The following is a 16,476-nucleotide window of genomic DNA, read 5'->3' as shown; positions in this document are numbered from 1 at the left end:
TCTTAGAGGAAATGCAGTTTTAATGCTTGAGGCAAGGCCTGGCTGGGGGGGGGTTCACAAACAGTTTTAGGGCTTTTTGGGGTAACCCTAACTGTTCCCCTTCAAAAGGAAAATGGAAAAGCCTCCCCATTGTCTTTTCCTTCACAAATCCTGTCTTATGGGTATGTCAGTAGCACCTTAAAGACCAACTAAGTTAGTTCTTGGTATGAGCTTTCGTGTGCATGCACACTTCTTCAGATACACTGAAACAGAAGTTGCCAGATCCTTCTATATAGTGAGAAGGTGGGGAGGGGTATTACTCAGAAGGGTGGTGGGAATGGGTGATTGGCAGATAGCTGAGATTAGCCTCCCCACCTTCTCACTATATAGAAGGATCTAGCAACTTCTGTTTCAGTGTATCTGAAGAAGTGTGCATGCACACGAAAGCTTATACCAAGAACTAACTTAGTTGGTCTTTAAGGTGCTACTGGAAGGAATTTTTTATTTTGACTATGGCAGACCAACACGGCTACCTATCTGTAACTGGGTATGTCAGTGTTTGAATAGGGTGTGACCCTGTGACATGACCCAGGAACTAAGTATTTATCATTACAAAAGACTGGCCAGGCTCCCCAGGAAATCCAATCAAGTAACCTGCCAGACAGGAGATAAACAATGACAGGAAAAAAACAACATTCAAATTTCTGTTTAGACCGCCTTTTTTGTGATGTAGGTGTGAGGTATCTGAGGGGTGGTCTTGGGTTACTCCCCTTCTGTGATGTATGTATGATGTTTCTGGGGATGGTCTTGATCTACAGTGTGGCAATTTCAAAAGTCTTTATAAGGCCTTGCGCGCCATTTTTCTGGGTTCCTCCTCTCTCCTGTGGGTGAGGGGAGCACCCTGTTGCAACAGATCAATAAAGATCAAGCTTATTAGCTGCTTTGCTTCTCAATATTCTCTGCTTGGCCTCTGTTATTCTTTCCTACCAATAGGGAACCTATGTAAGGACTCTATATGGGCTCTTGGATACCCCATAAGGGAAAAGGGCAATTTTTGTTTACAACACGCTGACCTGGAACGCAAAATATTAGCCTGTAAGGAAAGACTCATTAACTTGAAGACCGCTGACCTAGGATGAAATTATGGAGGCAATAAATTATTAATTTGAGGGAGGGTGGGTGGGTGATCCTGGAAGGAAGAACAGCAAAAGAGGCTTGGACAATGGAGTCGGCCTCTTTTCTTTTGGCCTTAGGTCCACCCCCGGCCGGCCGGCCATTGTCCTCCCTGGCCGAGGGTGGGTCAAAGGCCAGCCCAAGCAGGTGGGCGGCACCCGCCCAGGTGAGCCCCGCTCGGTGCCGCAAACCCCATCCACCTGTGGGGAAGGGAGGGCGGATATTACCTCTTCAGGCCTTGCACACATGGGAGTGGCAATGCCCCAAGGCCTTTATCCCTGAAGCTGGTTTGTGAGTTGGTCAAAGAACAGAAGGATCACTTGGTTAGGCAGGAAGAAAGGAACAAAGGACCAAATGCCCAAATTTACAAGATCTTTTCTAAAGAGCTGGGTCCCCTTTTTCAGGTGGCCACCCTAGAGGGAAAGGGGATGTGGACCCAGCCCCAGGTCTGTGAAGAGATTTTGAAAGGGTTAACAGTTGAGAGTCAGCTGGGAGAGGGTGGAATCAGTGGGTGCTCTTTGTGGGGTGGAGGGGAGAGTGTTCAGCAAGGAAAAACTGTGAGACAGTAAAGGGTTGAGGAGTTGGAAAGGGATTATTGTATGGCAGGGAGAATTCAGTTCCTATCTTAATGCGAATGTATCTAGCTCTCCCTTGGGTGACCAAAACACAGCTTGTCCTTTGAAACATATGGTTTTTGAAGTGCAGCAATCCAACCCCACAATGGGTATATTTGGGGAATGCAAATATTTCCCAAAAGTCTGCAAAAAAAATGCAGATATCTGCGAGAACATCGTACACAGATGCAATATTTATTGGGGGGAAATGCATTGCAAAAATGTGAGAATTATTAGGAATTGCTGTTGTTTGCCATTGTTTATGGTGTGAATGTAATTTGTATTTCTCCTTAATTGCGGTGCTTTTGTAACCTGCCCTGGGACTTTCTGCTGAAGGATGTGCTATTAAATAAATGAGCAAATAAATAAATAAATAAATATATGCTGGAGTTTCGTTTGTTACCATGAGCCCTTTCTGGGGAATAGAAAGTGAAACAAAGAATGCTTCGTATAAAAGAAGCAACAAGTCCAGATGCTGGAAGCTCAGCAAGATGGATCAACAGCTGCCGACAGGAAGAGGTAAAATTCCAGTTCTGTGGGTGGATTCAATGAGGGCATGCTTTTTTCTCATGAATTGTCATGAATTCTCAATGAATTCTCACCTACCGCCCCCCCCCCCCCCATTGCACAGTTATCATTTTTGCAGTCCCTCAGTGGTTGAAATACAGCATGTGATGAACATACTACTTGTGGGTGGCACTTGCTCTTAGCCTTGCTGATCGGAAGGTCAGTGGTTCGAATCCCTACAATCCTCTTTGGCCCAAGTAGGACAAATTCAGCCAGATAGCCCTGGTGGTTATCTAATGCTTATTAGATGGATTTTCCCCAAATTGATTTCTGAACTTTGAATTTTATTGTTATTCATGTTTTTATACTGTATTTTATGCTGCTTTTACAATAAGTGTTTTAAATTTGTTGTTAGCCGCCCTGAGCCCGGTTTTTGAACTGGGAAGGGCGGGGTATAAATAAAAATTTATTATTATTATTACTACTACTGCTACTGCTGCTACTACTACTACAATGGGGTGAGCTCCCGTTGCTCTGTCCCAGCTCCTGCCAACCTAGCAGTTCGAAAGCACGCCAGTCCAAGTAGATAAATTTGTACCTCTGTGGCGGGAAGGTAAATGTCTTTTTCGTGCATTCTGGCTTCTATTACGGTGTTCCATTATGCCAGAAGCGGTTTAGTCATGCTGGCCACGTGACCCGGAAAGCTGTCTGTGGACAAACACCGGCTCCCTCGGCCTAAAAACGAGATGAGCACCACAACCCCATAGTCACCTTTGATGGGACTTAACCATCCAGGGGTCCTTTACCTTTACTATATGGCAGCACGTCCAGCTCCCAAGAGATTGCGATCTACTCCCAGTATAAAAAACTGACAGTGATCTACCCATTGTCGTTGGAATTCTTTAGCTTTTTTTAGAGGGGAGTGGCCAGAGTTGTTGAGCTTTGGGTGGGGAGGGGGGAGGAGTTTTTTAGTCCAGCGATCGCTAAGGATCCCGTGATCGACAAGGATAAACAGGTGATCTACCGGTTGGACATGCCTGCTATATGATAACATCCTGGCAGTCCATAGGGTATTTTCACACATGAGACTGAGGCGCTGTAGTTCGGTCAGATTTGTAATAGGAAGATATTGCCTACGTTAACCAGAATACTGTAAAGGGAAGAGGTTGCCTTACAGTCAAATCCTGCCTGTGAAATTGCATCGTGTATGCATATATGTGTATGATCTTGCAGATAAAGCTGTTTGGCTTAAGGCTCAATCAGACTTCCACTTGTCTTGCCACTTTTTCCTCGGGAAACCCAGTCTTTACTGCTGAATCGCAGGGCAAACAGCAAACCACTTGGACCCATTCTTCCTAGACACGGGACAAGGAGAAGTGTTGACAAGCCCATATATATGCATCTTCGTCAATATATATTGTTTGTCTGTATGTCTGCATGTATATATAATCCATGAGCAGATCCTAGTGCAATAAGAAGTATTTTTGCTGGTTGTCACCTATGACAGCGTCAGCACCATTCTGTAGTCCTTGAAATGCTGTGTGGGTCTTCTGTTTTGCAGCTGTATTGCCCTACATTCTGATTTATAGCCATTTCAAAATTCCCTCTGTGTGGTCTTTGGCTTCCGACATTCAGTACAAATCATACAGGAAAAGGGAAGTCAAACAGAAAACTTGTCATAATGGGGTTGTACATACTTAAATGTCATCGATTTCAATATGTGTGCATAACTGTGCATTGCCTTGTAGCCATTATTTTTAAAGTGACAATTCTTTAGAAGGTTTGAAAAGCTGTGTTGCTTAATTGTGTAATTTACTTCCAACAGGTCCATTAGTCAGAGGCAACAACCATAGGTAAGAAAGGCAATTTTGTATATTGCAGTCGAAACATAGAAAGCAACTCAGTCATTCAGCTCGGACACTGAGGTCCAGCTCCGAGGGCCTTCTGGTGGTTCCCTCACTGCGAGAAGTGAGGTTACAGGGAACCAGGCAGAGGGCCTTCTGGGTAGCGGTGCTCACCCTATGGGAAACCCTCCCATCAGATGTCAAGGAGATAAATAACTATACAACCTTTAGAAGACATAGGGAAGTTTTTAATGTTTATTGTTTTATAGTGGTACCTCAGGTTAAGCACTTAATTCACTCCGGAGGTCCGTTCTTAACCTGAAACTATTCTTAACCTGAAGCACCACTTTAGCTAATGGGGCCTCCTGCTGCTGCTGCTACCGCACCGCCGGAGCACGATTTCTGTTCTCATCCTGAAGCAAAGTTCTTAACCCGAGGTACTATTTCTGGGTTAGTGGTGTCTGTAACCTGAAGCGTATGTAACCCGAGGTACCACTGTATTATGTTTCTGTATATGCTGGAAACTGCCCAGAGTGGCTGGGGCAACCCAGTCAGATGGGTGGGGTACAAATAATAATAATAATCTACATTGAGGAGACAGAAGCACTAAGAACCAGCTTCAAACAAATTATGCAGTAACTAGAAGTATCAGATATTTCTCTTTGCAAATGTCCACTTCTGTATAGTACAGTAGTTCTGTTCCTTTTTGTGTCAGTTTTTGCTTTTGCCTTTTCATTGCATTTCTTTACCTTTCTGCTTCTGAGTTGTTTCAGTGTCAGGGAGTGGACAGAGGAGGAATGGTGGAGACCTCCCCTGCCTGACCCCTCCAGAGAAGAAGAAGACAGTTCAGAATTGCAACAGGGGTTTGAGGGATGCCACAGCTCAGAGGCAGATGAGGTGGGAAGCTGGGAAATAATGGGGGGGAGGAGGAAGCACCAAGAGGGCAACAACTGACGGACACAGTGTCTTTAGAAAGCATTCCAGACCCTCCATCTCCCAGAATCCAGTGAGCCTTGAAAGTAGGAGAGCAAAGAGCTTAGAGGCAGAGGGCACATAGCAGCACCCGTACAAGTGATAGATGAGGAAGTGGGAGAGACAGAGGGGGTAGAGATTCACTCAGGGGAACGCCATTATTCCAAGAGTCTGAGTCGTGTCTGACTGGTATTGGGGTTTAGTCAGGAGTTACATAGCAGGTATAAATAATAAAATTATCGTCGTCGTCATCATCATCTGTGCAATAGGTCACTCCACTGAGTAACCTCACTGTAACATCCTGCACCAGTGACAGCTTCTGGATCAGTCCTAAGGGAAGCCCTATGTAGATTAAGTACATTACAGTAAGACAATTTAGAGATTACCAGTGCATGAGTCACAGTGGCCAGGCAAGCCTGGTCCAGGAACAGTTGTAGCTGGAATAGCAGCCAAAGGTGGAAGAAGACACTTCTGGTCACTAACAGTTGCTTGGGCTTCCAAGGGCAGAAATGAATCAAGGAGCACTCCCAGGGTGCATACTAATCCATTTAGGGGGATTCAAATCCAGGCAGGTCGGGCACATTACTCTACTCCTAGACCTGGGAACCACCCAGCCATAGGAACCAGACTTCCCAGTATCCAGTTTCAGCTAATTGTCCATTATTGCATCCAGACACTGGTTCGGAAAATGCATGGCATCATGTGATTCGGACATTGATGAGTGATGAAACGTTGACTGTCTGTTGTCTCATTTGCCCTAAAGGTGGCAACTCGAACCAGATGCGTTTTGGCGGAATTACACCCCTATAGGACGACCGGAGCGTACTCATCTCCTGTATGAAATCCGCTGGGGACAAAGTCGTAGGTACTGGAGAAACTGGTGTACAAGCAACAGCACCCACCATGCTGAAATCAACTTTTTGGAAAATGCCTGCGAGGAGATAGACCGTCGGACAACCACCCCATGCACTGTCACTTGGTTTCTAACATGGAGTCCTTGTGGTAAATGTAGTGGCCGTATAAAGCAGTTCTTGCAGGAACACCCAAATGTGACCCTGGAGATACGTGCTGCAAAATTATTCAATCATAATTACTGGTTCAATCAGAAAGGCCTCAGGGACTTGGCTAATTTTGGAGTCCGGATATACATCATGCAGCTGGCTGGTAGGTTGCAAGCTTAATTTATAATTAGCAAATGGATGGTGGACAAAAGACTAGGCAGGGGGTTGGTAAACAATAAATCTTATATGGTAAACCCATTTCCCCATACCTTTTGAGTCAGGGACTGGACTGAACAGGAAGGCTGGGAAGTGTCCTCTCGGTCTGCTTGGCTCCTTTCAGGAAAAGGGGGGGGAGTGGGAAGCTTCACACCCCTCTTGTCTTCAGCAGTTTCAAGTGGAGGAGGGTTGAATTACAGCTGAATGAAGAGTTGCTTAGTTACGAGATAGTAGAGGACGAGGTGGAGGGAGGGAGAGAGCAGCCAGCAGAGACCTCCCTGGAGAGTCTGGGGGAACCTCATTCTCCAAGGAGAAGAACAGAGAATGCAAAGGAGTGCGACTCTTGGGAATTTCCATAGGTACTCAGGATGTTGTTGGGGACGGAAGAGGAGGGACTCAGAGTAGGCAATGTCTCCTTTGCGTGGAGACATGGATTCTTTGTCTTGCACCCAGACGACTGAATAAAAACCCTAAATACAAACTTGCTTGTTCTTCTTGCCTTTGATGCTACCAGGGGAGAAGGGTATTTTCCATGCCTGACATTTTGCAAGAAGGAAAATTATGAGCGATCGGGTTTTCCATGGGTTGACATTTGCTCTGATTCAGCAGTAAACAGCAGTGTAGCGTCGTTTGCTGGTGCCCGGGGCATTCAGGCATCAGGTGGGGCACAGAGGGTGAACGGAGCCTGCCACACCAGCCCAGTCCTCACCCCTGGAACCAAGCAGGGCTGTGCTGTGCCTCCTGCCCACCTGTGCAGGGGGGAACCTGGCCAGGTGACGTGGCCCTTGGCAAGTGAATCCACTGATGCCCATGGAGAGGAACACGGGGCCGGGCCATGCTGACGTCACCCCTTGCCTGCTTCCCTACACCTGTACCCGTGGCCACTCACCAGCCAAGGGAGGAATGAGCGAGTGCTAGCCAGGCAACCATTCAGTAAGGGGGCCAGGGATATGGTGGTGAGGCCAGGCTGGACTCTGGAGCCCAGGGACCTCCAGCAGCAGGCAGGCCCAACAGGCATCCCTGCATGGGGGTGCCTGGTTTGTGCCCCCTCTCTTGCCCCCCCAAATGCTACACCACTGGCAATATATAGTGTGTTTTGCTTCCAACAAAACACTAAAATACAATAACCTATTAAACATTAAAAGCTTCCCTAAACAGGGCTGCCCTCAGATGTCTTCTAAAAGTTTGGTAGTTATTTTTCTCTTTGACATCTGGTGGGAGGGCGTTCCACAGGGCAGGTGCCACTACCGAGAAGGCCCTCTGCCTGGTTCCCTGTAACTTGGCTTCTCGCAGTGAGAGAACTGCCAGAAGGCCCTCGGCGCTGGACCTCAGTGTCCGGGCAGAACGATGGAGGTGGAGATGCTCCTTCAGGTATACTGGACCGAGGCCGTTTAGGGCTTTAAAGGTCAGCACCAACACTTTGAATTGTGCTTGGAAACCACTTGGACCTATGCTTTCTAGACACTGGACAAGCAGAAAGGTGGACAAGCCCTTAGACTGACAACCTATTTATTCCCTCAGATTATTTATATTGCTGGGGAACATTTGTGGCTCACCAAAGGAATGAAGAATACATTTCACCACTGTGGCATTTCTTGCCTTCGATATGGTTTTATTCCCAACAACTGGACTCCATCCTCAGGTAAGTTCTACTTTGAAAGAGATGAGTCCAAAACATGTGAAATTTCTTTGAGTGAACTTGCCTACCCTTCCATACTGCTATTCCCAAAATGCCTGTAGTTACTTTCAGGAGGAGGAGGAAAAAGACTCCCTGGGCGTCTGGGTTGCCCAAGCTTTTGATAGAGCCACCCCAATCCTTTTGCCTCTAACTTCTGCCCACTAGTATCCTATGAACCTTGCTCCTTTTCTCTCTGCAACAGCTGTCATAGAAGAATCCTGCTCCACCCTAAACTCTCCAACTTCATCTCTCTTCACAGGCCTTTCTGAGTTATCTCAGGTGCTGTGGACCATTACCTTAGAGGATCTGTGATCTCCTTAACAGCAGAAAGTTCTGATGATTCTTTTGCCAAGCCTTAAATATCTGTTTATTTCATGGGCAAACTAGACGCGATAACAAACACATTTATAAAGACATTGACCAACGACAGGCCCAAGACAGCACCCCACTTGTCGCTTTTTTCCAGGATGACAAGGAAGCATTAATGAGCAGTCTTTGGGTTTGGCCAGTCAACCAGCTACAAATCCACCTAACAGTTACCTCGTTCAACTCACGTTTTACAAACTGCCTCGCAAGAATATCATGAGGGATTTTGTCAAAAGCCTTACTGAAATCAAGATACACTATGTCCACAGCATTCCCCTGATCTACCATGCTTGTAACTCTGTAAAAAAAAAAAAAAGATATGAGAGTCATCTGGCATGACTTGTTTTTGAGAAACCCTTGCTGGGTCTTAGTAATCACAGCATCCTTTTCTAAGTGCTCACAGACTGACTGCTGAATTATCTTTTCTAGGACATTTTCTGGTATTGATGTCAAGCTCAAATTTGTGGAGGACAAGGCTTTCATTGGCTACTAGGCAAGATGGCCTTGTTCTACCTCCTCTGTCAGAGGCAGTATGCCTCTTAATTGCAGTTGCTAGGAATCACCAGTGGGGAGTGCCCTGTTGCTCTCATGTTCTGCTTGCCTGAGTCCCATCTGGTTGGCCACTGTGAGAACAGGATGCCGGAATGGATCGGCCTTTGGCCTGATCCAGCACAGCTCTTCTAATGTTCTCATGAAGGTAACCTCTGAAAATCACTGTTAGGCACAATTAACTTCCCTTTCAAGGGTAACAGCAACTGCAGGGCAGTAGGATAAAACCTCCCCTACCTGCTTGCCTGCAGCAGTCCCAATTAAAATTGCCCCCAGACCTGCTATTAATTTTAAAATGGACATTGATACAATTTAAAATAATGTGTTTAGCATCTCGTTTGTCTACTTGTGTCTTCAAATGATTGTTATGCTTTTTAATAAGTTAGGAATTATTTTTATGATGTATGCACTTAAGTCCTGATTTTTCTGTGTCAAACAGTAATGTTCCTCCAGTCAAACTTCTAAAAATAAACTTTACTACTTTTCTTATGAACAGTGTGACAGACAGGGCTGTCTTAAGCATATCTGGCGCCGTGGTGCAAAGCTCCCTCCACCCCCACCCCCACCCCGGTTTCCCAGAGTTTTTTAGGGAGGACAGCACTGCTGGCGGGGCTGGAGGAGGAGGGCAGTGGCTAGATGCGGCACCTCCCGGCTCAGCTGGCTGCTTCGTGCCGCGGTGGCCATGGCAGATGGAGGCTCCAGGCGCGGCGCTGCTTCGGTGCAGCATGGTGGAGGCGGGCGAGGGCGGTGACCTGATGCCAGGAGGTGCCGCATTCAGCCTCCGCCTCTTCCCTGGCACCCTCCAGAACCTGGCGCCCTGGCACCCTGCGCCACTAGCCTCTATGGGTAAGACAGATACCTTTGCTGAACTGTGGCTTGGTTCCCAAGCTTCAGCAAAATGTAGGATCAATGATATGGACTCTAATACCATAGCAGTACAAAGAGGCACAAAACAAGGGTGCCCACTGTCTCGCTTCCTATTCATCCTAGCAATCCGAATCCGGGCAGCCCCTGACATCAAGAGAGTGATAATAAAAGGCAAAACCTATAAATCAGGGCTCTTTGCAGATGACCTGATGGTCACAACACCAGACCTCACAAACACAGCAATCACACAACACATTCAGAATGGTGTTGGTCTTACAAATAAAATGCAAAGTCCCAGGCTATGTGTTTCAACACCCCACCTCATATACAAAAAGAATTTTCCAACATCAGAAAGATAAAACTCTGCCATACCAAATTCAGACACTTTGGGGCACAAATAACCAGAAACCTCAACAAAACTATACCTCCACAACTAGAACCTCCTGTGGCAACAAATTAACAATGGCCGGAGGAGATGGAACAATACTAACTTCACTCTCTCGGATGAAATAGCCATGATCAAAATGATCACTCTTCCAAAACTGACCTGCCCTATTCCAAACCCTTCCAATCTGGATTCCACCAACCCAACTCCACAAATGGCAGAAAAGAACACACTCGTTGATTTTAAAGAGCTGGACATGGCTGCCTGCAGCTCTGTAGCTGGCTGTTGGTTCTCCATCCCATGACTGCCATGCGGCAGCTGCCTTAACAGAATCCTTGTGCAGACACCGATTCCATTTAAAAATACTAATTTGCCTTAACATTCAAAAGCAAAAACCATCTCTTAATATGTGATAATACAACTTCAATTTAAAGAATGAAAGTGTGCCGCTCTGTTAAAATGCCACTTCCTGTTGGACTGCCATCATGGGATTGTGGGCAGGTTGGAGGTGGCAATTTATTGTTTCCCCCTCTACATTGGGTGGTTGTTGCATAGGGGATGGTTCTACTCTCCTGAGATACCTCTAACTCTGCCCAGTTTGGGTATCTGCTCTGGGGTAGCAGATGTGTAGCTTTCCACCAGCACATCTGAGCAGTTGTACTGGTTCACGTTGTGGCAGTGGTACTTCTGGCAGTGGTACGTCTGGCATCGCACCAGCATAGTGGGGCTCCTGCCATAAATGCTCAGCACCTTATCCAGAAACACTCTTTTTTATTTCAGAAAATAATCATCATTGCAAGCACTATAATTGGACAAACTCTTCAATAATGTATCTTCGTTATACACAGCAATTTTCATAGTGACTGTATGGCAAAGCTATTTCGAACCCATATTATTCTCTTTATAACCTGGCCCATCCAAGTAAATAATACATCTTTGAAAGTAGGAAGCATAGCAAACCCCGCTACCCATCAGAATCAGTGTCTGAAAATTCCATTCAGAACAAAAGGCTAAACTAATTGTAAATAATGTTGTGACGGAAGAACTTAAAATTGAAAAAGGGACACGACAAGGTTGCCCAATCTCCCCACTTCTTTTCATTTCAGTCCTGGAGGTTTTGTTGAATATGATTAGAAGGGACCAGTTGGTTAAAGGTATACAGGTCGGAACTAAACAGTATAAATTGAGAGCATTCGCAGATGACTTAGTATTGACGTTACAGGAGCCAGAATCTAGTACTAAAAGGGTTCTAGAACTGATTCAAGAATTTGGTCAAGTGGCAGGATTTAAATTGAATAAGTCAAAAACCAAGGTTTTAGAGAAAAATTTAACACCGATTGAAAGAGAGAGGTTTCAGAATGAGACAGGTTTAACAGTGGTTAAGAAAGTTAAATACCTGGGGATTAACATGACAGCAAAAAATGGGAACTTATTTAAAGATAACTATGAAAAATGTTGGTCTGAAGTGAAAAAAGATTTAGAAATTTGGTCAAATTTGAAGCTTTCACTGCTGGGCCGTATTGCTGCGATAAAAATGAATGTATTGCCTAGAATGTTGTTTTTGTTCCAAACTTTGCAGATTGTGGACAAAATGGATTGTTTCAAGAGGTGGCAGAAAGATATTTCTAAATTTGTCTGGCAGGGCAAGAAGCCCAGAATAAAATTTAAAATACTAACGGATGCAAAGGAAAGAGGTGGATTTGCCCTGCCAGACCTTAAACTTTACTATGAATCAGCAGCTTTTTGCTGGTTGAAAGAATGGCTACTTCTTGAAAACACTGACATTTTGGACTTGGAAGGTTTTAACAATGTATTTGGATGGCATGCATATCTATGGTATGATAAGGTCAAAGCACATAAAGCATTTAAAAACCACATTGTCAGGAAAGCGCTGTTTAATGTTTGGATAAGATATAAGGATTTGTTAGAAAATAAAACCCCAAGGTGGCTGTCACCAATGGAAGCGAAAGCCTTGAAAAAGGTTAATATGGAGGTCAAATGGCCAAAATATTGGGAAATTTTGGAACAAGACGGAGATAGACTGAAATTGCAGAGTTTTGGAAAATTAAAAAACAAAGTGCGAGACTGGCTCCATTATTTCCAGATAATGGAGGCATTTAAATTGGACAGGAAAATTGGCTTCCAGGTGGAAAGATCAAAATTAGAAACTGAACTGTTAGAACCCAAAACTAAGAATTTGTCAAGAATGTATAACTTGCTGCTGAAATGGAACACTCAGGATGAAACGGTAAAATCGGTTATGATTAAATGGGCACAGGACGTTGGACATAACATTATGTTTGCTGACTGGGAACAGTTGTGGACCACAGGTATGAAATTTACGGCATGTAATGCCTTAAGAGAGAATATTATGAAAATGATATACAGGTGGTACATAACGCCAGTCAAGCTTGCAAAAATCTATCACTTGCCTGATAATAAATGTTGGAAATGTAAAGAAACTGAAGGTACATTTTTTCACCTTTGGTGGACGTGCCCAAAGATTAAGGCTTTCTGGGAAATGATATATAATGAATTTAAAAAGTTATTTAAATATACCTTCCCTAAGAAACCAGAGGCCTTTCTCCTGGGCATAGTCGGCCAAATGGTGTTAAAAAAGGATAGAACTTTCTTTATGTATGCAACAACAGCAGCAAGAATACTTATCGCAAAGTATTGGAAGACACAAGAACTTCCCACGCTGGAGGAATGGCAGATGAAACTGATGGACTATATGGAACTGGCGCAAATGACTGGCAGAATCCGTGACCAGGGAGAAGAGGCGATGAAAGAAGATTGGAAGAAATTCAAAGACTACTTACAGAAACATTGCAAAATTAAAGAATGTTAGAGTGATGTTGGACTGAAAATAAGCGGTTTCCAGCTGTACAGGTTAAGGTTAATGATAGATCAAGACTAAAGATTAGGATTAAAGATGTTTAACGAAATGGAAATTTGACAATTAAGAGGTAAAATTTTAATGTTATATTACATTAAGACTAAAGACTAGGTTTAAAGAAGTTGAAGTTATATATTTCAATATTATATTAAATTAAAGACTGGGATTAAAAAAGTGGAAAAGAAATTGCTGGACAAACAATTTGGATTGGAATACAAAAGAGGGAGGTATGAGGAAGTCCAGAAAATAAGCAAATTTAAAGACGGAAATGGAAAAGAGATATTGTTGTTTTTTGTTTTTTTAATTGTTATGTTCTTTTTTTATTGTTGATTTTTGTCTTTTGTGTTTTTTTTATTTGCTCTTTGAGATTTGTATGGTGTATTTGTGTGTTTTTCTTTGATGTTTTTCTTTTCTTTTTTTGGTTGTTTAATTTTTGATTGAAACTTTAATAAAAATTATTATTAAAAAAAAAAAAATGAAAATTCCAGAGCTTCTCTGTGAGCTTAATAGACTTCAAAAATTGGAAAGCTTGCATGCATCAAAACAAACTTTCCAGCTCTTTTCCTATATTCCAAATGCATCTGCCTGTTTTCAAGCCGATTCAGAAGGTGGAGCGAGGCAAGTGAGAAGAGGTGCCAGAGGTTATATTGTACAGAGGCTCTGGATTCAGGGTTCAACGTACCTGGGAAATTGTAGTCTGCATTCTACAACATTTGAAAGCACTTTCTCAACATGAAGCCCTAAGCTTTTTCCTGGATAGGAACCCGGTCAAATGGCACAGCAATGCTATCATTACTACAGTCATACTTCAGCTCCCGAACGCCTTGGCAGTCGAACGTTCAGGCTCCTGAACGTTCAAAACTCGGAAGTGAGTGTTCCGGTTTTCTAACATTCTTTTGGAAGCCTGATGGGGCTTCTGTGGCTTCCAATTGGCTGCAGGAGCTTCCTGAAGCCAATCAGAAGCCGCGCTTTGGTTTCCGAACATTTCAGAAGTCAAACGGACTTCCGGAATTCAGAAGTACAACTGTACTACATCTCAAACAGCAGTATGAATTGGCTCTCAAAATACTACTTTAAAACACTGCTTTAAAAAGTGATGCATTCACTGTTCTGAAAGAGGAAGTAGTTTATAAAGCCTTAAGTATCTAATAACTCAGACATAAGAGAACCTCTGACCCACTAAGCCCCATTTTCTATACTAGGTTGGGAAGCATGGGGGGGTCCCCTAATTGTCCAGCCCACCCCCAAACCGTCACATCTCTGTGACCTATATGTGTCCTGCCACTTGCTTCTACCAGCTGCTTTTAGTAAAGGTAAAGGGACCCCTGACCATTAGGTCCAGTCGTGACCGACTCTGGGGTTGCAGCGCTCATCTCGCTTTATTGGCCGAGGGAGCTGGCGTATAGCCAGCATGACTAAGCCGCTTCTGGCGAACCAGAACAGCGCACGGAAATGCCGTTTACCTTCCCACTGGAGTGGTACCTATTTATCTACTTGCACTTTGACATGCTTTCAAACTGCTAGGTTGGCAGGAGCAGGGACCGAGCAACGGGAGCTCACCCTGTCGTGGGGATTCGAACCACAGACCTTCTGATCGGCAAGTCCTAGGCTCTGTGGTTTAACCCACAGTGTCACTCGCGTCCCTACCAACTGCTTTTAGAAATAGATTAATTGCTTAAGGATGAGGGACAAAGGTTGAACTGGGTGACCTAATTTATTCCAGGTCATCACATGATTCTAACATGTGTTCAGACATTTTTTCCAAACAGTGGGGACCACTATAACACTGGGAACTGGTCATACATACATTAGAGAGATGTCTCACTGGCGGGAGGGGGAAGGCTCATTAACTTTCTGTCCTAAATCTGAACCCTAGTCGCACCTGGGATGTGTTTGAAATTGACTAGACCAGTTTGTTAGTAACTTCTGGTCTAGTCAATCTCACTTGTCATGAGCATTATCCAATAGGCACCTGTAACACGTACCTATTGCAAATTTGCTGGTTTCTCTTCTGGGGATATATAGCAACTCTTTCAAGACACTACAGACACTACAGCGGTACCTCAGGTTACATACGCTTCAGGTTACAGACTCTGCTAACTCAGAAATAGTACCTCGGGTTAAGAACTTTGCTTCAGGATGAGAACAGAAATCATGCTCCGGCGGCATGGCAGCAGCAGGAGGCCCCATTAGCTAAAGTGGTACCTCAGGTTAAGAACAGTTTCAGCTTAAGAACGGACCTCCAGAACAAATTAAGTTCTTAACCCAAGGTACCACTGTATATGTGCTGTTGTAAACACCTGCAAAACTTGTCTGATCAGAGAACAATCTGGGGTCCAAAAAAAAAAAAAAAGAACTTGTATACTGTAGTCAATTATGGCAATAGCACCTCTGCACATGTGTGGAAAGCTGCCTGTTTCCTCCCTTAACTGCAGGGGGGGAAGCTGCTTCAGAGGGTTGGCAGAACCTCCATGTAGCAACACATGAGGCTGCATTTTAGGAGGTGGAGGAACTGCAAGCGGGGGGGGGAATCAGTGGGCTCCCCACATACATGAAGAAGTTGTTATGTACTGAAGTTTCCACCCTGAGCCAGCAGGGGGATACTGTAGATAGTTTTCACTCAGGTCCACATATGCAAATAAGGGATTGAAAGTGACGTTCAGTGATTGGATAGTTACAGAAAGTGGTTACTGTTGCGTTGTAGTGGAGCTTTATATAAGCAGGCTGGCTGAACCCTTCAGTTCAGTTCTGTTCTGGTCTGTGAATAAACAAGAGCTGTTTGAAGAATCGCTGTGTTGTCTGATATGGTCACCCACAACTTAACAGAAGTGCTATTCTTTAAAAGTTTAAAAGGCGCAAGGAGATAGGATAATATTATATTAAGGATGGAATAACAAATAAAATGAGTAACGCAACAATAACAAAAATAATAGTAGGCAAAGAAGATCGCACACGGGTGAAGTACTGGGTTGTGGGGGAGGGAGATGAAGGGATTAATTGAAATTGTTAAAGATTGGTATAGGATTTAAGAGATTTAAATTTCCATAAAGATTCTATAAGGAAAGCAGGAAGCAGCAAGAAATATCAAGTAAAGGTACTGGAAAGGAGATCAGTGTAAATGAAAACATGAGACTTATGGTTTTGCTATATATGATTTTATTTTGGAGTTGTCTGTTGTAAAGAATGTATATTATGTGAATAAAATAATAAAAAATTAGAAGAAGAAGAAGAAGTGCTTTTGTGCTTGCACACAGTGATCTTTGGAGCCAAGACATCATCTGTACATGACCTAACAAAGCAGACTCAAAACAATGACCTAAGATGGGAGATCTCCTGCAGCAATTGTGCTGTTCATCTGGGTTTGCTTCACGCCTCAGATGAAGCTAGTGGTGGTCTTTCTTTGTGCTCTCTGTGGGAAGAAATACG

General features: G+C 44.0%; 2 protein-coding genes across 6 annotated transcripts in view; one reads left to right on the top strand and one right to left on the bottom strand.

Moving 5' to 3' along the window:
• Window positions 1–1,717: 1,717 nt before the first annotated feature.
• APOBEC1 (apolipoprotein B mRNA editing enzyme catalytic subunit 1) lies at window positions 1,718–9,387 on the top strand. 2 transcript variants are annotated; one of them, XM_080987956.1, is made up of 5 exons: window positions 1,718–2,285; window positions 4,099–4,126; window positions 5,853–6,253; window positions 7,828–7,948; window positions 8,244–9,387. In XM_080987956.1, the coding sequence occupies exons 1-5, from the start codon at window positions 2,171–2,173 to the stop codon at window positions 8,251–8,253; spliced, it is 675 nt and encodes a 224-aa protein (XP_080844082.1). In that variant the 5' UTR covers window positions 1,718–2,170; the 3' UTR covers window positions 8,254–9,387. The 2 variants fall into 2 exon arrangements, with proteins under 2 accessions (XP_080844082.1, XP_080844083.1); XM_080987957.1 differs by lacking the exon at window positions 4,099–4,126 and having other exon boundaries at window positions 2,175–2,285.
• A 6,802-nt stretch (window positions 9,388–16,189) lies between these two features.
• The window catches only part of LOC308466682 (alpha-2-macroglobulin-like protein 1), a 106,516-nt gene continuing 106,229 nt past the window's right edge, over window positions 16,190–16,476 (bottom strand). For all 4 annotated transcript variants that reach the window (XM_080987700.1, XM_080987697.1, XM_080987698.1 and 1 more), the window contains one exon: window positions 16,190–16,459. In XM_080987700.1, the coding sequence (XP_080843826.1) occupies window positions 16,434–16,459 (26 nt within the window). In that variant the 3' untranslated portion in view covers window positions 16,190–16,433. The remainder of the gene's footprint in view (window positions 16,460–16,476) is intronic.

This window comes from Podarcis pityusensis, assembly GCF_964106645.2.
Source record: "Podarcis pityusensis genome assembly, chromosome: 17".
NCBI lineage: Eukaryota > Metazoa > Chordata > Lepidosauria > Squamata > Lacertidae > Podarcis > Podarcis pityusensis.
The sequence above is the reverse complement of the archived record's forward strand: the minus strand, read 5'-3'. Positions and strand labels throughout refer to the sequence as shown.

Coding starts and splice junctions, on each gene's coding strand:
- APOBEC1 (XM_080987956.1), top strand. CDS start 2,171: ATGAGCCCTTTCTGGGGAATAGAAAGTGAAACAAAGAATGCTTCGTAT. Junction 2,286..4,098: donor ACAGCTGCCGACAGGAAGAG/GTAAAATTCCAG, acceptor TACTTCCAACAG/GTCCATTAGTCAGAGGCAAC. Junction 6,254..7,827: donor ATACATCATGCAGCTGGCTG/GTAGGTTGCAAG, acceptor TTATTCCCTCAG/ATTATTTATATTGCTGGGGA.